The 21095-nt window shown below is 57.6% G+C and overlaps 1 protein-coding gene across 1 annotated transcript in view; it reads left to right on the plus strand.

Annotated features, from left to right (window-relative positions):
• Window positions 1–20736, plus strand: part of LOC142907946 (mitogen-activated protein kinase kinase kinase kinase 4-like) — a 109597-nt gene extending 88861 nt beyond the window's left edge. The window contains exons 6-15 of the mRNA XM_076057974.1: window positions 1146–1256; window positions 2791–2881; window positions 5219–5349; window positions 7540–7594; window positions 7982–8060; window positions 9481–9656; window positions 11551–11623; window positions 13193–13259; window positions 13416–13550; window positions 17702–20736. Of these exons, the coding sequence (XP_075914089.1) occupies window positions 1146–1256; window positions 2791–2881; window positions 5219–5349; window positions 7540–7594; window positions 7982–8060; window positions 9481–9656; window positions 11551–11623; window positions 13193–13259; window positions 13416–13550; window positions 17702–17875 (1092 nt within the window). The 3' untranslated portion in view covers window positions 17876–20736. The remainder of the gene's footprint in view (window positions 1–1145; window positions 1257–2790; window positions 2882–5218; window positions 5350–7539; window positions 7595–7981; window positions 8061–9480; window positions 9657–11550; window positions 11624–13192; window positions 13260–13415; window positions 13551–17701) is intronic.
• Window positions 20737–21095: the final 359 nt, after the last annotated feature.

A 21095-nucleotide genomic window follows, 5' to 3' on the forward strand; every position in this document is an offset into this window, starting at 1 on the left:
CTCACCGTGTCTGACTCACCGTGTCTCTCACCGTGTCTGACTCACCATGTCTGACTCACCGTGTCTGACTCACCGTGCCTCTCACCGTGTCTGACTCACCGCGTCTGACTCACCGTGTCTCTCACCGTGTCTGACTCACCGTGTCTGACTCACCGTGTCTGACTCACCGTGTCTGACTCACCGTGTCTCTCACCATGTCTCTCACCGTGTCTGACTCACCGTGTCTGACTCACCGTGTCTCTCACCGTGTCTGACTCACCGTGTGCCTCTCACCTTGTCTCTTACCGTGTCTGACTCATCGTGTCTGACTCACTGTGTCTGACTCACCGTGTCTGACTCACCGTGTCTGACTGACCGTGTCTGACTCACCGCGTCTGACTCACCGCGTCTGACTCACCGCGTCTGACTCACCGTGTCTGACTCACCGCGTCTGACTCACCGTGTCTGACTCACCGCGTCTGACTCACCATGTCTGACTCACCGCATCTGACTCACCATGTCTGACTCACCGTGTCTGACTCACCGTGTCTCTCACCGTGTCTGACTCACCATGTCTGACTCACCGTGTCTGACTCACCGTGCCTCTCACCGTGTCTGACTCACCGCGTCTGACTCACCGTGTCTCTCACCGTGTCTGACTCACCGTGTCTGACTCACCGTGTCTGACTCACCGTGTCTGACTCACCGTGTCTCTCACCATGTCTCTCACCGTGTCTGACTCACCGTGTCTGACTCACCGTGTCTCTCACCGTGTCTGACTCACCGTGTGCCTCTCACCTTGTCTCTTACCGTGTCTGACTCATCGTGTCTGACTCACTGTGTCTGACTCACCGTGTCTGACTCACCGTGTCTGACTGACCGTGTCTGACTCACCGCGTCTGACTCACCGCGTCTGACTCACCGTGTCTGACTCACCGTGTCTGACTCACCGCGTCTCTCACCGCGTCTCTCACCGTGTCTCACTCACCATGTCTCTCACCGTGTCTGACTCACCGTGTCTGACTCACCGCGTCTGACTCACCGTGTCTGACTCACCGTGTCTGACTCACCGCGTCTGACTCACTGCGTCTGACTCACCGTGTCTCTCACCGTGTCTGACTCACCGCGTCTGACTCACCGCGTCTGACTCACCGCGTCTGACTCAGCTGGTGATGGAGTTCTGCGGTGCCGGCTCCGTCACCGACCTCATCAAGAACACGAAGGGGAACTCCCTGAAGGAGGAGTGGATCGCGTACGTGTGTCGCGAGATCCTTCGGGTGAGTCCGCTCATCGCTCGCTCACTCACCCGCCCACCCACTCACGCACCCACTCACTCACCCACCCACTCAATCACCCACTAACTCACCCACCCGCTCACTGACCCACCCACCCACTCACCCACCCACTCAATCACCCACTAACTCACCCACCCGCTCACCCACCCGCTCACTGACCCACCCACTCACTGACCCACTAACTCGCCCACTAACTCACCCACCCACTCACTCACCCACTCACTTGGTCCACTAACTCGCCCTCTAACTCACTCACCCACCCACTCACCCACCCACTCATGCACCCACTCATTGACCCACTCACTCACCCACCCACTCAATCACCCACCCGCTCACCCACCCGCTCACTGACCCACCCACTCACTCACCCACTCACTGACCGACTCACACACCCACTAACTCACCCACCCACTCACTCGCCCACTAACTCTCTCACCCACCCACTCACTGACCCACCCACTCACTGACCCACTAACTCACCCACTCACTCACCCACCCACTCACTGACCCACTAACTCACCCACCCACTCAACCGCCCACTCACTCACCCACCCACTCACTCACCCACCCACTCACTCACCCACTAACTCACCCACCCACCCACTCACTCACTCACCCACCCACTCACTCACCCACTAACTCACCCACCCACTCACTCACCCACTCACTCACTGACCCACTCACTCACCCACCCACTCACCCACTAACTCACCCAACCCACTCACGCACCCACTCACTGACCCACCCGCTCACTGACTAACTCGCCCACTCATCCACCCGCTCACTCACCCGCTCACTCACCCACCCACTCACTCACCCACCCACCCACTCACCCACCCACCCACTCACCCACTCAATCACCCACTCACTCACCCACCCACTCCCTCATTCACCCACTCATTCACCCACTCACGCACGCACTCGCTCACTCACCCGCTCGCTCACCCAGCCACTCACCCACTCACTCATCCACATACTTGAGTAGTGGACTATGTACGTATGCATGTGGACGTGTGTTTGTCTACACGACTAGGCCTCAAATGAGTACCTGGTGTAGCTGTGGTGGTGTAGTAAACATCGCCACTGGGGAGACAAAGGCGGCCGGGCGTGGTGCTGGCCACCCACCCCCTCGTGTGCCACAGTGCCGGTAGCCTTCATAGGTGCTGCTACTCGCTACCAACAGCACTTGCCCCAGCAGTCTGTAGAGGCTACACGGGGGACCTTTGTCTGTGTCTACCTTCATAGGTGCTGCTGCTACTCGCTACCAACACCACTTGCCCCAGCAGTCTGTAGAGGCTACACGGGGGATCTTTGTCTGTATCTACCTTCATAGCTGCTGCTACTCGCTACTAACAGCACTTACCCCAGCAGCCTGTAGAGGCTACACGGGGGACCTTTGTCTGTGTCTACCTTCATAGCTGCTGCTGCTGCTACTCGCTACCAACAGCACTTGCCCCAGCAGTCTGCAGAGGCTACACGGGGGACCTTTGTCTTTTGTGTGTTGTGCGCATTGCAGGGCCTGTCTCACCTTCACCAGCACAAGGTGATCCATCGCGACATCAAGGGTCAGAACGTGCTGCTCACGGAGAACGCCGAGGTCAAGCTGGGTACGTGCACCCACGCACACACACACGCACACACACACACGCACACACACACACGCACACACACACACGCACACACACACACACACACGCATGTACACATGCACACACACACGCACGCAACAACAACAACCGCCATTCACCACTAAGTGGCGGTGACGTCACCACGACGCTTGTGCCAGGCCATGTGCACCCTGAGGCTACCACGTGAAGCGTCGAACGCCCGCTGGCAGGAGGTCACGGGGCAGACCCTAGCAGGTGCCACGGGTCGACTGACTGAGATGACTGAGATGACTGGCTGATGCACCACCTGTGCCCCCTACTGTGCCAACCTACTGTGCTTTAGCCACCCGGCGCTCCGCTCGTTGTTGTGAGCGTCGCTCCTCCGCCCTCCGTTGTTGCTGGAGGGCGACTGCCTCCAACTGCCCAGTAGCGTCCTTCACGAGCCTCCTCCACAGAGGCCGATCTTGACACCGCTGGTACCAGTCATCGGCAAGTCGACTCAGCTCCACGTCCTCCTGTACCACATCACCCCATCTCTTCTCTAGCCCGTGCCACGCCCGCTTAGCCCCCTCGATCAGGATGGATCGTAGGCAGGCCAACCTAAATGTTTCTAACCGGCGAAGATGTTCCATTAGGGGGGTCTACGTTTCGCAAGTGTAGAGAAAGGAGGGAATGACCGTGGCCGAGAAGACCTGAAGCTTAGTGCGGAGCGACAGACCAGGTAGCTTCCACACAGCATTACGCAACCGATGAAAAGATATTGCCGCTCGACTGATTCGGAGTGAGACCTCTGCTGTTAAACTGGAGCCGGTCATAAGCACACTGCCCAGGTATGGGAAACTCTCCACTCTCTCCACAACTGCCCCATCACCGATTGGGAGTTGTGGGGGTTGAGTGTCCGATGGTACAAAATACCCAGGCAGGTGCTTAGTTTTGGTGGGGCTGATGGTAAGGCCCCACCTCTTAGTGGCACGCTCCAGTCTCAGCAGCAGCGTCTCCAACTCCTCCTCTGAATGAGCAGCTATTACCAAATCATCAGCATACATAACGTGGTTGAGCAATAGGGAGCCATCCCTTGACCGCACCCGGGCATCGATCAGCCTCCCATTATATCTGTACCATATTGAGATTCCCCCGGTACATCTATTGAAGGCTTCACGAACTACGTGGTCAAAATAAATGTTAAATAATGTGGGAACCAGAGGACATCCCTGTCGCACCCCAAGGTGTACAGGGAATGGCTCTGACTCCCGGCCACGTAGTTTTACCTGGGCCCGCTCACTATCATGAAGGTCCTTAATGATCGTGAGCAGAGGGTCAGGGACTCCAAAAGCACGAAGAACAACCCAGAGCCCAGGCTTACTGATGGTATCATAGGTCTTGACCAGGTCAATAACACGCACACACACACGCACACACACGCACACACACGCACGCACGCACACGCACACACACACACACACGCACGCACACAAGGACACAGATCCCCCATATAGCCTTTACAGACTGTAGGGGCAAGTGCTTTTAGCGAGCACCTATGAAAGCCAGAACGGCACACGAGGCGGTGGGTGGCCAGCACCACGCCCGACCGCCTTTGTCTCCCCAGTGGCGATGTTTACTGAGCCACCGTTATACCAGGTAACTAATTTGAGGCTGAGTCGACCTAGTGGAGGCCCGGTTCAGATAATCGTCACCAGTGTTGGCCGTGAGCGGGAATCGAAGTCGGGTCTCCGGGTTCGTAGCGCAGTGTAGCGCTAACCGCTACACTACCGCTCCCCACACAGACACACGCACAGACACACGCACAGACACACACACACACACGCACAGACACACGCACAGACACACGCACAGACACACGCACAGACACACGCACAGACACACACACACACACAAACACACACACAGACACAGACACACACAGACACACACACAAACACACACACAGACACACACACACACACAGATACACACACAGACACACACACAAACACACACACAGACACACACACACACACACAAACACACACACAGACACACACACAGACACACACACACAGACACACACACACACGCACGCACAATAACTTCCCCCCCTTCCCTACGCTCGGTGACCTTTGCCACCGCTCGGTGAACCCTGCGTGACCCCCCCCACCGCGCTGACCTCGTACGCTCGTGACCGGTCTGCGCCTGCGGTGGTGCCGTGGTGGTGGTGGTGCCGTGCTGGTGGTGCCGTGCTGGTGGTGCCGTGCTGGTGGTGCCGTGCTGGTGGTGGTGCCGTGGTGATGGTGGTGGTGCCGTGGTGGTGGTGGTGGTGCCGTGGTGGTGGCGGTGCAGTGGACTTTGGGGTGAGCGCCCAGCTGGACCGCACCATCGGCCGCCGTAACACGTTCATCGGCACGCCCTACTGGATGGCACCCGAGGTGATCGCCTGCGACGAGAACCCCGACGCCACCTACGACTACCGGGTAACTCGCCAGCACCGCCGCCACTCGCCAACACCGCCACTCGCCAACACCGCCGCCACTCACCAACACCGCCACTCAGCAACACCGCCACCACTCGCCAACACCGCCGCCACTCACCAACACCGCCACCACTCGCCAACACCGCCGCCACTCACCAACACCGCCGCCACTCACCAACACCGCCACTCAGCAACACCGCCGCCACTCACCAACACCGCCGCCACTCACCAACACCGCCACTCAGCAACACCGCCACCACTCACCAACACCGCCGCCACTCACCAACACCGCCACCACTCGCCAACACCGCCACCACTCGCCAACACCGCCGCCACTCACCAACACCGCCGCCACTCACCAACACCGCCACTCAGCAACACCGCCACCACTCGCCAACACCGCCGCCACTCGCCAACACCGCCACCACTCACCAACACCGCCACTCACCACTACCACTCACCACTACCACTCACCAACACCGCCACTCACCAACACCGCCACTCACCACTACCACTCACCAACACCGCCACTCACCAACACCACCACTCACCAACACCGCCACTCACCAACACCGCCACTCACCAACACCGCTACTCACCAACACCGCCGCCACTCGCCAGCACCGCCACTCACCAACACCGCCGCCACTCACCACTACCACTCACCAACACCGCCACTCACCAACACCGCCACTCACCAACACCGCCACTCACCAACACCGCCACTCACCAACACCGCTGCTACTCACCAACACCACCACTCACCAACACCGCCACTCACCAACACCGCCACTCACCACCACCGTTACTCACCTCTACCACTCACCACCACCGCCACTCACCAACACCGCCGCCACTCACCACCACCGCTACTCACCACCACCGCTACTCAGCAACACCGCCACTCAGCATCACCGCCACTCACCACGTCCACTCACCACAAACTGCCACTCACCAACACCACCGCTACTCACCTCTACCACTCACCACCACTGCCACTCACCACCACCGCTACTCAGCAACACCGCTACTCACCACCACCGCCACTCACCACCGCCGCCACTCACCAACACCGCCGCCACTCGCCAACACCGCCACTCACCACCACCGCCACTCACCTATACCACTCACCACCACCGCCGCCACTCACCAACACCGCTGCTCACCAACACCGCCACTCACCACCACCGCTACTCACCACCACCGCTACTCACCAACACCACCGCTACTCACCAACACCGCCACTCACCAACACCACTACTCACCACCACCACTACTCACCAACACCACCACTCACCAACACCGCCGCTACTCACCACCACCGCTACTCACCAACACTGCCACTCACCACCACCGCCACTCACCAACACCGCCACTCACCAACACCACTACTCACCACCACCACTACTCACCACCACCGCTACTCACCAACACCGCCACTCACCACCACCACCACTCACCTCTACCGCTACTCACCAACACCACCACTCACCAACACCGCCACTCACCAACACCGTCGCCACTCACCAACACCGTCACTCACCAACACCGCCACTCACCAACACCGCCACTCACCAACACCGCCACTCACCACCACCGCCACTCACCTCTACCACTCACCACCACCACTACTCACATCTACCACTCACCACCACCGCTACTCACCACCACCGCCACTCACCACCGCCACTCACCAACACCGCCACTCACCAACACCGCCACTCACCACCACCGCCACTCACCTCTACCACTCACCACCACCACTACTCACATCTACCACTCACCACCACCGCTACTCACCACCACCGCCACTCACCTCTACCACTCACCACCACCGCCACTCACATCTATTACTCACCACCACCGCTACTCACCACCACCGCCACTACTCACCACCACCGCCACTCACCACCACCGCAACTCACCCAGTCACACTAACGAGCTCTGTCTCCGTGTCTCTCCGTGTGTCTCTGTCTCCGTGTCTCTCTGTGTCTCCCCGTGTCTCTCCGTGTCTCTCCGTGTCCTCTCCGTGTGTCTCTGTCTCCGTGTCTCTCTGTCTCCCCGTGTCTCCCCGTGTCTCTCCGTGTGTCTCCGTGTCTCGCCTTGTCTCCCCGTGTCTCCGTGTCTCTGTGTGTCTCTGTGTGTCTCTCCGTGTCTCTCATGTCTCCCTGTCTCCGTGTCTCCCCAACAGAGTGACCTCTGGTCTCTGGGAATCACAGCCATTGAGATGGCCGAAGGCGCTCCCCGTGAGTATGGCGGTGGTGGTGGTGGTGTTGGTGGCGGTGGTGGTGATGGTGACGATGGTGGTGGTGGCGGTGGTGGTGGTGGTGGTGGTGGCGGTGGCGGTGTTGGTGGTGGTGGCGGTGGTGGTGGTGGCGGCGGTGGTGGTGGTGTTGGTGGCAATGGTGGTGGCGGTGGTGGCAGTGGTGGCAGTGGTGGTGGTGGCGGCGTTTGATGGTGGTCGCGGTGGTGGTGGCGGTGGTGGCGGTGGGGGTGGTGGCGATGGCGGCGCTGATGGTGGTGGCTGAGGTGGCGGTGGTGATCACATTGCTATTGTTGCTGTTGACGCTGTGGTAATGATGATACTGTTGATGGTGATGCTGTTGTTGATGATGATGTTGTTGATGTTGCAGCACTGTGTGATATGCACCCAATGAGGGCTCTCTTCCTCATCCCTCGCAACCCTCCGCCTCGCCTCAAATCCAAGAAATGGTAACGCACACGCAGACTCACTCACACACACTCACACACACACTCACTGACTCGTACACACACAGACTTGCACACACACACAGACGCACACACACGCAGACGCACACACACACAGACACTCACACAGACACTCACACAGACACAGAAACACACACAGAAACTCACACACAGACACACAGACACACACACACAGAAACACACACACAGACACTCACACAGAGACTCACATACACACACAGACACACACACAAAGACACACACACACAGACACTCACACACACAGAAACACACACACAGACACACAGACACACACACACAGAAACACACACACAGACACTCACACAGAGACTCACATACACACACACAGACACACACACACACAAAGACACACACACACAGACACTCACAGACACTCACACACACAGAAACACACACACACTCACACACAGACACACAGACACACACACACAGACACTCACACACACAGACGCACACACACACTCACACACACACAGACACTCACACATAGACTCGCACACACAGAGACACTCACACACACTCACACAGAGACTCACACACACACAGACACTCACACACACACAGACACTCACACAGAGACTCACACACACACAGACACTCACACAGAGACACTCACACAGACACTCACAAAGACACTCACACACAGACACTCACACACACAGACACTCACAAAGACACTCACACACACACACTCACACACACACAGACACTCACACAGACACACACACACACAGACACACACACAGACACTCACAAAGACACTCACACACACAAACACTCACACACAGACACACACACACACAGACACTCACACACACAAACACTCACACACACTCACACACACACACAGACACACACACACAGACACACACTAACACACACAGAGACACTCGCACACACAGACACTCGCGCACACACACACACACAGACACTCACACAGAGACTCACACACACACACACAGACACTCACACACAGACAGACACTCACACACAGACACACACACACACACAGACACACACACACAGACACACACACTATCACACAGAGACTCACACACACACAGACACACACACACAGACACACACACACACACAGACACTCACACACAGACACACACACACACAGACACTCACACACACAGACACACACACACACACAGACACACACACACAGACACACACACTATCACACAGAGACTCACACACACACAGACACTCACACACAGACACACACACACACAGACACTCACACACAGACACACAAACACACAAACACTCACACACAGACACACACACTCACACACAGACACACACTCACACACACAGACACACACACACACACTAACACACAGAGGCTCCCTCCCCCTCCCTCCCGCGCCAGGTCCAAGAAGTTCCAGAGCTTCATGGAGAGTTGCCTGGTGAAGAACTACGTGCAGCGTCCACACACGGAGATCCTGCTCAAGCACCCCTTCATCCGTGAGCAGCCCACGGAGCGCCAGGTGCGGATCCAGCTCAAGGACCACATCGACCGCACAAAGAAGAAACGCGGAGAGAAGGGTGAGAAGCTCGCCGCTCACCGCTCACCGCTCGCCGCTCACCGCTCACCGCTCACCGCGCCTCTCACCGCGGCGTGCACCGCTCACCGCTCACCACGCTACCACCCGCACCGCACTACCCACACGCAACAACAACCTCCAGGACAAAGGATCCCCCCGTGTAGCCTCAACAGACTGCTGGGGCAAGTGCTGTTAGTAGCGAGTAGCAGCAGCTATGAAGGTAGACACAGACAAAGGTCCCCCGTGTAGCCTCTACACACTGCTGGGGCAAGTGCTGTTAGTAGCGAGTAGCAGCAGCAGCTATGAAGGTAGACACAGACAAAGGTCCCCCCGTGTAGCCTCTACACACTGCTGGGGCAAGTGCTGTTAGTAGCGAGTAGCAGCAGCAGCTATGAAGGTAGACACAGACAAAGGTCCCCCGTATAGCCTCTACAGACTGTAGGGGCAAGTGCTGTTAGCGAGCACCTATGAAGGCCGGAATGGTACACGAGGGGGTGGGTGGCCAGCACCACGCCCGACCGCCTTTGTCTCCCTAGTGGCAATGTTTACACACCGCACCAGGTACTCATTTGAGGCTGAGTCGACCTAGGGGAGGCCCAGGACCGGGTTCAGATAATCGTCACTGGTGTTGGCCGTGAGCGGGAATCAAACCCGGGTCGCCAGGTTCATAGCGCAGCGTAGCGCTAACCGTTACACTATCGCTCCCCACACACACACACATACACACACACACGTACACACACACACACACGTACCCACACACACGTACCCACACACACGTACACACACACATACACACACACATACACACACACGTACACACGTATACACACACACACATACACACACACATACACACACACATACACACACACACGTACGCACACATACGCACACATACGCACACATACACACATGTACACACACACACATACACACATGTACACACACACGTACACACACACGTACACACACACACGTACACACACATACACACACTCCGCTCCTGACACACTGCTGTATTCACACACCGCGTGGTGGTGGTGGTGGTTGTGGTTGTTGTTGTGGTTGTTGTTGGTGCGGTGGTGGTGGTGGCACACCTGGTGTGTATTGAAGCGGTGCTGTAGCACCGCCTGCCGCGTTGGTGCCCGTGGTGTTGGTGCCCGTGGTGTTGGTGCCCGTGGTGTTGGTGCGTTTGTGCCCGTGCGATGTGCCCGTGCCATGTGCCCGTGCCATGTGACCGTGCCATGTGACCGTGCCATGTGCCCGTGCCATGTGCCCGTGCGATGTGCCCGTGCCATGTGCCCGTGCCATGTGACCGTGCCATGTGAACGTGCCATGTGACCGTGCCATGTGACCGTGCCATGTGCCCGTGCCATGTGACCGTGCCATGTGACCGTGCCATGTGACCGTGCCATGTGCCCGTGCCATGTGACCGTGCCATGTGAACGTGCCATGTGACCGTGCCATGTGACCGTGCCATGTGCCCGTGCCATGTGACGGTGCGTTGTGCCATGTGACCGTGCCATGTGCCCGTGCCATGTGACCGTGCCATGTGCCCGTGCCATGTGACCGTGCCATGTGACGGTGCGTTGTGCCATGTGACCGTGCCATGTGCCCGTGCCATGTGACCGTGCCATGTGACCGTGCCATGTGACCGTGCCATGTGACCGTGCCATGTGCCCGTGCCATGTGACCGTGCCATGTGACGGTGCGTTGTGCCATGTGACCGTGCCATGTGACCGTGCCATGTGCCCGTGCCATGTGACCGTGCCATGTGACCGTGCCATGTGACCGTGCCATGTGACCGTGCCATGTACCCGTGCCATGTGACCGTGCCATGTGACCGTGCCATGTGACCGTGCCATGTGACCGTGCCATGTGACCGCGTGCAGAGGAGACGGAGTATGAGTACAGTGGCAGTGAGGACGAGGATAACGACCCCGGCAACCAGGAGGGGGAGCCCAGGTGAGGAGGAGCCGTGTGCATGCGTGTGCGTGCGTGTGTGTGTGTGTGTGTGCGTGTGTGTGTGTGCGTGTACGTGCGTGTGTGTGCGTGTGTGCATGCGCGTGCGTGTGCGTGCGTGTGCGTGCGTGAGTGTGCGTGCATGTGCATATCAGTCAGTCGACCCGTGGCACCTGCTGGGTCTGCCCCGTGACCCCCTGCCAGCGGGCGTTCGACACTCCACGTGGCCTCAGGGTGCACATAGCCTGGCACAAGCGTCGTGGTGACGTCACCGCCACTTAGTGGCGAATGGCGGTTGTTGTGCGTGTGCGTGCGTGTGTGCGTGCGTGTGTACATGCGCGTGTGTGTGTGTGTGTCTGTAGGTGTGTGGGGAGCGGTGGTGCAGCTGTTAGCGCTACGAACCCGGCGACACGGGTTCGATTCCCGCTCACGGCCAACACCGGCGGTGACGATTATCTGAACCGGTCCTGGGCCTCCCCTAGATCGACTCGGCTTCAAATGAGTAGCTGGTGTAGCGGTGGTGGTGTAGTAAACATCGCCACTGGGGAGACAAAGGCGGCCGGGCGTGGTGCTGGTAGCCACCCACCCCCTCGTGTGCCGTGCCGGCCTTCATAGGCGCTGCTCGCTAACAGCACTTGCCCCTACAGTCTGTAGAGGCTACACGGGGGATCTTTGTCTTTGCAGTGTGTACATTGTGTGTGTTGTGTTGTCCCAGTGTGTGTGTGTGTATCGTGTTGTTGTGTCGTGTCTCATCGCCTGTGTTGCTGATTGTGCCTTACCGCGTGTGTGTGTGTGGTGTGTGTGTGTGGTGTGCGTGTGTCACGTGTTGTGGTGTCTGTGTGTGTGGTGTGTGTGTGGTGTGTGTGGTGTGTGTGTGTGTTGTTGTGTGTCATGTGTGTGTGTCGTGTGTGTGTGTGCCGTGTGTGTGTGTGGTGTGCGTGTGGTGTGTGCGTGTGTGTGTTGTGTGTGTGGTGTGTGGTGTGTGTGTGTCGTGTGTGTGTGTGTTGTTGTGGTGTGTGTGTGTGTGGTGTGTGTGTGTGGTGTGGTGTGTGTGTGTGGTGTGTGTGTGTGGTGTGGTGTGTGTGTGGTGTGTGTGTGGTGTGTGTGTGTGGTGTGTGTGTGGTGTGTGTGGTGTGTGGTGTGTGTGTGTGGTGTGTGTGTGGTGTGTGTGGTGTGTGTGGTGTGTGTGTGTGTGTGGTGTGTGTGTGGTGTGTGTGTGGTGTTGTGTGTGTGGTGTGTGTGTGGTGTGTGTGTGTGTGTGTGGTGTGTGTGGTGTGTGTGTGTGTGTGGTGTTGTGTGTGTGTGTGGTGTTGTGTGTGTGTGTGGTGTGTGTGTGGTGTGTGTGTGGTGTGTGTGTGGTGTGTGTGTGTGGTGTGTGTGTGGTGTGTGTGTGGTGTTGTGTGTGGTGTGTGTGTGGTGTGTGCGTGTGTGTGGTGTGTGTGTGGTGTGTGTGTGTGTGGTGTGTGTGGTGTGTGTGTGTGTGTGGTGTTGTGTGTGTGGTGTGTGTGTGGTGTGTGTGTGTGGTGTGTGTGTGTGTGTGGTGTTGTGTGTGTGGTGTGTGCCTCGTCTCAGCTCGATCGTGAACATGCCGGGAGAGTCGACGCTTCGGAGAGACTTCCTGCGTCTGCAGAAGGAGAAGGTGACACGACACCCCATGACACTACACCACGTGACACTACACCCCCGTGACACTACACCCCGTGACACTACACCATGACACCGCACCACGTGACACCGCAACCCCGTGACACCGCCACCCCGTGACACCGCCACCCCGTTGCCCCCCCCGCCGCAGGAGAACTCCGAGGCGCAGCGGCGTCAGCAGCAGCTGATGCAGGCGGCGCAGGAGCGGCACAAGCAGCAGCAGATGCTGGCGGAGCGGCACAAGCGCATCGAGCAGGAGCGTGAGCAGCGGCGGCGCCTCGAGGAGGTGAGGGACTGGCGCTCGGCGGGGCGCGGAGGGCACAACGCTGTAGCCTGAGCTACAGCCGCTGTAGTACAGCCGCTGTAGCCTGAGCTACAGCCGCTGTAGTACAGCCGCTGTAGCCTGAGCTACAGCCGCTGTAGTACAGGCCGTGGTACAGGCTGTAGTGCAGCCGCTGTAGCCTGAGCTGCAGCCGCTGTAGTGCAGGCCGTGGTACAGGCTGTAGTGCAGCCGCTGTAGCCTGAGCTACAGCCGCTGTAGCCTGAGCTACAGTGGCTGTAGTGCAGCCGCTGTAGCCTGAGCTACAGTGGCTGTAGTGCAGCCGCTGTAGCCTGAGCTACAGCCGCTGTAGTGCAGCCGCTGTAGCCTGATCTGCAGCCGCTGTACTGCAACCGCTGTAGCCTGAGCTGCAGCCGCTGTAGTGCAGCCGCTGTAGCCTGAGCTACAGTCGCTGTAGTGCAGGCCGTGGTACAGGCTGTAGTGCAGCCGCTGTAGCCTGAGCTACAGCCGCTGTAGCCTGAGCTGCAGCCGCTGTAGTGCAGCCGCTGTAGCCTGAGCTACAGTCGCTGTAGTGCAGCCGCTGTAGCCTGAGCTGCAGTCGCTGTAGTGCAGCCGCTGTAGCCTGAGCTACAGTCGCTGTAGTGCAGCCGCTGTAGCCTGAGCTACAGTCGCTGTAGTGCAGCCGCTGTAGCCTGAGCTACAGTCGCTGTAGTGCAGGCCGTAATACAGGCTGTAGTACAGTCTAATAGTACAGTCTGTAGTATAGACTGTTGTAGGGTCTGTAGTACAGACTGTGGTACAGTCTGTACTACAGTCTGTAGTACAGGCTGTAGTACAGACCGTGGTACAGGCTGTTGTACAGTCTGTAGTACACGCTGTAGTACAGACCGTGGTACAGGCTGTTGTACAGTCTGTTGTACAGACTGCACTACAGCCACTGTAGCCTGAGCTACAGTGGCTGTAGTGCAGTCCGTGGTACAGTCTGTAGTACAGTCTAGTAGTACAGTCTGTAGTATAGACTGTTGTAGGGTCTGTTGTACAGTCTGTAGTACAGTCTCTATAATACAGTCTGCACTGTAGTCTGTAATACAGTCCCCCCCCCCGACCCCCCCCCCCCACCCCCCATTATCACGGCCTACCCATAGCCACCATTGTCTGCCCTTGAGCCATCACGTGTGCTGATGATTGTACTCAGGTGTGCTGATGATTGTACTCAGGTGTGCTGATGATTGTACTCAGGTGTGCTGATGATTGTACTCAGGTGTGCTGATGATTGTACTCACGTGTGCTGATGATTGTACTCACGTGTGCTGATGATTGTACTCACGTGTGCTGATGATTGTACTCACGTGTGCTGATGATTGTACTCACGTGTGCTGATGATTGTAGTCACGTGTGCTTGTAATTGTTGATGTGTCATTGTAATCACGTGTGTACGTGTCTGTAATCCATTGTTATCACGTGTGTGCTGACCAACATCCTGTGTGTGTGTGAGCTGATTGTGATCACGTGTGTCTGTGCGGACCAATCACCTTGTGCGCGGGCCGTCCTGATCGCAATCAACCGCGTGATTGCGATCATGACGCGCGCGTGATTGCGACCATGACGCGCGCGTGATTGCGATCATGACGCGCACGTGATTGCGATCATGACGCGCGCGTGATTGCGATCATGACGCGCGCGTGATTGCGATCATGACGCGCGCGTGATTGCGATCATGACGCGCGCGTGATTGCGATCATGACGCGCGCGTGATTGCGATCATGACGCGCGCGTGATTGCGATCATGACGCGCGCGTGATTGCGATCATGACGAGCGCGTGATTGCGATCATGACGCGCGCGTGATTGCGATCATGACGCCTGTGCTACGCGCCCCATTCCGCTCCACTCCATTCCTCCGTCTCGTCTCCTCGTTCCTGCTTCCATGGAAACGCGACTTCCACTCCTGGTTTTCCCGTGTCCGCGTCAATCCCAACTCCCGGATCCACCTCCTCCTCGATCCGCTTCAGCGTTTTCCCTCTGCCCGCTCCGCTCGGACGGTTTCTTCCCAGATTTTCCTCACGCCCTTTGTGATTGTTCACGCAATCGGGTTTTTTTTTCAAAATCGTTTCGCGACGACAAAATTTAGTTGTTACGTTGTTTTAAAAAAAAAGAAAAATTCGTTCAGTGTTATACAGATGAATTTAATTAGGCATTTTAAATGGGGTTTTTAAAAAATATATATGCTGAAATCGGTTTTACACGAATCAGGCGTTCGCGAACAATGTCATCCACAATACAGTTTTTTCTTGGGTGAGATCACGTAAATAGAGATGTGTCGTGAAACCCGCCACCACCCGACACAGCCAATCAGTAAGAGGGTTGGTCACGTAAACAGAACGTGGCCAATTCGTTACTAGTACAGCACTAGTGTATAGTGTAGTGTATAGTGTAGTGTATAGTGTAGTGTGTGTAGGTTATAATGTAGTGTAGTGTATACAGTGTAATGTGTAGTGTAGTGTATAGTGTAGTGTATAGTGTAGTGTATAGTGTAGTGTGTGTAGGTTATAATGTAGTGTAGTGTGTACAGTGTAATGTGTGTTGTAGTGTATAGTGTAGTGTATAATGTAGTGTAGTGTATAGCAGTGTTTAGGTGTGTAGTGTATAGTATAGTGTAGTGTATAGTGTAGTGTATAGTAGTGTAGTGTATAGTAGTGTATAGTGTAGTGTATAGTGTAGTGTGTAGTGTAGTGTATAGTGTAGTGTATAGTGTAGTGTATAGTGTAGTGTATAGTGTAGTGTATAGTAGTGTAGTGTATATTGTATAATGTAGTGTATAGTGTAGTGTATAGTGTATAATGTAGTGTATAGTGTAGTGTATAGTGTATAATGTAGTGTATAGTGTAGTGTATAGTAGTGTAGTGTATAGTGTAGTGTATAGTAGTGTAGTGTGTAGGGTAGTGTATAGTAGTGTAGTGTGTAGGGTATAGTGTAGACACACGTGTTAAAAAACGTCACAGCTTGAGCCGCAGTTCGATTCGAGCACGGCTCAAGCCGCGACATCTCGAATGCCAAACATCTGCGGCCGCCAAAGCGAAACGGCGTCGCCGCGCGACTTTCCGGCCCTCAAGACGACGATTTTGCGTGGGTCGGAGTGAGCCCGAGACCCTCGACGCCGATTGGCTCCCTCCCGCGTTGACATCATCCGCCCCGTCGCGGATTCGTCTTCGCCTTCCGGCGGCGCCATCGGTGCACGGACGTTGGCGGTTCGCTCTGCGGCCACGTCACTCGGACGGCCCTGGTGGACGTCGAGTGGCCCTGGTGGACGTCGAGTGGCCCTGGTAGACGGCAGCGGCCCTGGTAGACGTCGAGTGGCCCTGGTAGACGGCGGTGGCCCTGGTAAACGTCAGCGGCACGTGCGGCAAGTCGGCGAAGCGTAGCCCCCGCGCGCGTGGCAAGCAAGCAAGCGCCGCCGGTAGGCGTGCGGTGGGAGTCGGGAGCGGGCACGGGAGATGAGCGGGATGCAGCGTGCGCACGCGAGGCACGGAGCGTGTACACACACACACACGCAGTGTACACACACACACACACGCTGAGTGTACACACACACACACACGTAGTGTACACACACACACGCTGAGTGTACACACACACACACGGAGTGTACACACACACACACGCTGAGTGTACACACACACACACGCAGTGTACACACACACACACACGCTGAGTGTACACACACACACACGCAGTGTACACACACACACACACGCACGCGGCGTGTGTACACACCATACACACACACACGGAGTGTACACACACACACACGCGGAGTGTACACACACACACACACACGGCGTGTACACACACACACGCGGAGTGTACACACACACACGCGGAGTGTACACACGGCGTGTACACACACACGCGGCGTGTACACACACCGTACACACACACACACACGGAGTGTACACACACCGTACACACACACACACACACGGCGTGTACACACACACACCGTACACACGCACACACGGCGTGTACACGCACGCGCACACACGCGTGGTGGTGGTGGTGGTGGTGGTGGCGGTGGTGGCGGCGGCGGTGGTGGTGGCGGTGGCGGTGGTGGTGGTGGCGGTGGTGGTGGTGGTGACGGCGACGGCGGCGGCGTTGTAGAGGCAGAGGCGTGACCGGGAGCTGAGGAGGGAGCAGCAGAGGAGGGAGGAGGAGGAGGAACTGCGGCGGATGGAGTTGGAGCGCCGGCGCCGAGAAGAGGAGGAGCGGCGTATCGCTGAGCGCGAGCAGCAGGTCCGGCCGGGCTCACCGACTCGAAGGGTCATGGGGTCATAGGGTCATGGGGTCACCGGGTCATAGGATCACAGGATCACCGGGTCATAGGGTCACGTGGTCATAGGGTCACATGGTCATAGGGTCATAGGCTTACCGAGTCATAGGGTCACCGGCTCACTGGCTCATCGGGTCATAGGGTCATCGGGTCATAGGGTCACCCAGTCATAGGGTCATATGGTCACCGAGTCATAGGGTCATCGGGTCATAGGGTCACCGAGTCATAGGGTCATCGGGTCATAGGGTCACCGAGTCATAGGGTCATCGGGTCATAGGGTCACCGAGTCATAGTGTCATCGGGTTATAGGGTCATAGGGTCACCGGGTTATAGGGTCACCGAGTCACCAAGTCATAGGGTCGCTGCTGACTCACCGAATGATAGGGTCATAGGGTGATAGGGTTGCCGGCTCACCGAGTCACGGTCACCGGCTCACAGGGTCATAGGGTCACGGGTCATAGGGTCACCGGGTCATAGGGTCACCGGCTCATAGGGTCACGGGTTATACGGTCACCGGCTCACAGGGTCATAGGGTCACGGGTCATAGGGTCACCGGCTCACCCAGTCACGGTCACCGGCTCACAGGGTCATAGGGTCACGGGTCATAGGGTCACCGGCTCACAAGGTCATAGGGTCACGGGTCACCGGCTCACAAGGTCATAGGGTCACCGGCTTACAGGGTCATAGGGTCACGGGTTATAGGGTCACCGGCTCACAAGGTCATAGGGTCACAGGCTCACAAGGTCATAGGGTCACCCGGCTCACAGGGTCACTGGCTCGCCGGGTCATAGGGTCACCGGCTCACAGGGTCACTAGGTCACAGGCTCAAGGTCATAGGGTCACGGGTCACTGGCTCACAAGGTCATAGGGTCACCGGCTCACAGGGTCACTGGCTCGCCGGGTCATAGGGTCACCAGCTCACAAGGTCACCGGCTCACCGGGTCACAGGGTCACCGGCTCACAGGGTCACCGGCTCACGGGGTCACCGGCTCACGGGGTCACCGGCTCACAGGGTCACCGGCTCACAGGGTCACCGGCTCACCGGGTCACAGGGTCACCGGCTCACAAGGTCACCGGCTCACAGGCTCACAGGGTCACCGGCTCACAGGGTCACCGGGTCACAGGGTCACCGGGTCACAGGGTGGTGTGCGCGGGAGGAGTGGCGCCGCGGTTAGCACGCTGCCGCTGAATTGGGCGGCACGTGACTCGGCGTGGCCACAGCTGCAGCGAGCGTGGAACTTGATGTGGTGTGCCGGGTGACATTAAGATCCGTGAGTGTGCGCGCGTGAGTGAGTGTGTGTGAGTGAGTGAGTGTGTGTGAGTGAGTGTGCATGAGTGTGAGTGAGTGAGTGGGCATGCGTGAGTGGGCGTGCGTGAGTGGGCGTGCGTGCGTGAGTGAGCGTGAGTGAGCGAGTGTGCGTGCGTGTGCATGAGTGAGTGTGAGTGTGTGAGTGCGTGAGTGAGCGTGAGTGAGTGTGAGTGTGTGTGCGTGTGTGCGTGAGCGTGAGTGAGCGTGAGCGTGAGTGAGTGAGTGTGCGTGAGTGAGTGAGTGAGCGTGAGTGTGCGTGAGCGAGTGAGTGAGTGTGAGTGAGTGAGCGTGAGTGTGCGTGAGTGAGTGAGCGTGAGTGAGTGAGTGAGCGTGCGTGAGTGAGTGAGTGAGCGTGAGTGAGTGAGTGAGCGTGAGTGAGTGAGTGTGCGTGAGTGAGTGAGCGTGCGTGAGTGAGTGAGCGAGTGAGTGAGTGTGAGTGAGTGAGCGTGAGTGAGCGTGAGTGAGTGAGTGAGCGTGAGTGAGTGAGTGTGCGTGAGTGAGTGAGCGCGAGTGAGTGAGTGTGAGTGAGTGTGCGTGAGTGAGCGTGAGTGTGCGTGAGTGAGCGTGAGTGAGTGTGCGTGAGTGAGTGAGTGTGCGTGAGTGAGTGTGTGTGAGTGAGTGAGCGTGCGTGCGTGAGTGAGTGAGCGTGAGTGAGTGAGTGTGCGTGCGTGAGTGAGCGAGTGAGCGTGAGTGAGTGTGCGTGAGTGTGTGTGAGTGTGCGTGAGCGTGCGTGAGTGAGAGTGAGTGAGTGAGTGAGCGTGAGTGTGAGTGAGTGAGTGGGCATGCGTGAGGGGGCGTGCGTGAGTGGGCGTGCGTGCGTGAGTGAGCGTGAGTGAGTGAGTGAGCGTGAGTGAGTGAGTGAGCGTGAGTGTGCGTGAGCGAGCGTGAGTGTGAGTGAGCGTGAGTGAGTGAGTGAGCGTGAGTGAGTGAGTGAGCGTGAGTGAGTGAGTGAGTGTGCGTGAGCGAGCGTGACTGTGCGTGAGTGAGCGTGAGTGAGTGAGCGTGAGTGAGTGTGTGCGTGCGTGAGTGAGTGTGCGTGAGTGAGCGTGCGTGAGTGTGAGTGAGTGAGCGTGCGTGAGTGAGTGAGCGAGTGAGCGTGAGTGAGTGAGTGAGTGGGCGTGCGTGAGTGTGCGTGAGTGAGTGTGCGTGAGTGTGCGTGAGTGAGTGTGAGTGAGTGTGCGTGAGTGAGCGTGCGTGAGTGAGCGTGCGTGAGTGAGTGAGTGAGCGAGCGTGAGTGAGCGTGCGTGAGTGAGTGAGCGAGTGAGTGAGCGAGTGTACGTACGTGAGTGTACGTGAGTGTACGTGAGTGTATGTGAGTGTACGTGAGTGTGCTTCCTTCCGCCGTGGGCGAGATGTTAGCAACCTCTCCTGCCATACGGGAGGTCGTGGGGGTTCACTCCCAGCACCCCACGTGGTTCGAGTCTCTCTCTCGTCTCTCTCCCTGTGGTCACGTGGATGTCATTCTCCGGGGGGTCCCCCCCCCCCCACCGCATCGTAGGGGGGCGGAGGGGTTACTGGATGCGGCTCGCCGGCACGAACCTAAGGCGTTTTGGTTGTGGTGGTTGTGGTGGTGGTGGTGGCGGTGGTGGTGGTGGTTGTGGTGGTGGTGGCGGTGGTGGTGGCGGTGACAACGCGATGGGTCTCACTATGGGCACTGCCTCTGTCTCTCCCCTCCCCCTCTCTCCTCCTCCTACACTGCCTGCCATGGATACATTCTCTGTCTGTGTGTGTGTCTGTCTGTGCGTGTGTGTGTGTCTGTGCGTGTGTCTGTGTGTCTGTGTGTGTGTCTCTATGTGTATCTCTGTGTGTCTCTGTGTGTGTGTCTGTGTGTGTGTCTGTGTGTGTCTGTGCGTGTGTGTCTCTGTCTGTGTGTCTCTGTGTATCTCTGTCTGTGTGTCTGTGTGTCTCTGTCTGTG

Source organism: Petromyzon marinus (assembly GCF_048934315.1).
Source record: "Petromyzon marinus isolate PM22_M1 ecotype Great Lakes invasive population chromosome 67 unlocalized genomic scaffold, UKy_Petmar_22M1.pri1.0 chr67_unloc.1, whole genome shotgun sequence".
Taxonomy (NCBI): Eukaryota; Metazoa; Chordata; class Hyperoartia; order Petromyzontiformes; family Petromyzontidae; genus Petromyzon; species Petromyzon marinus.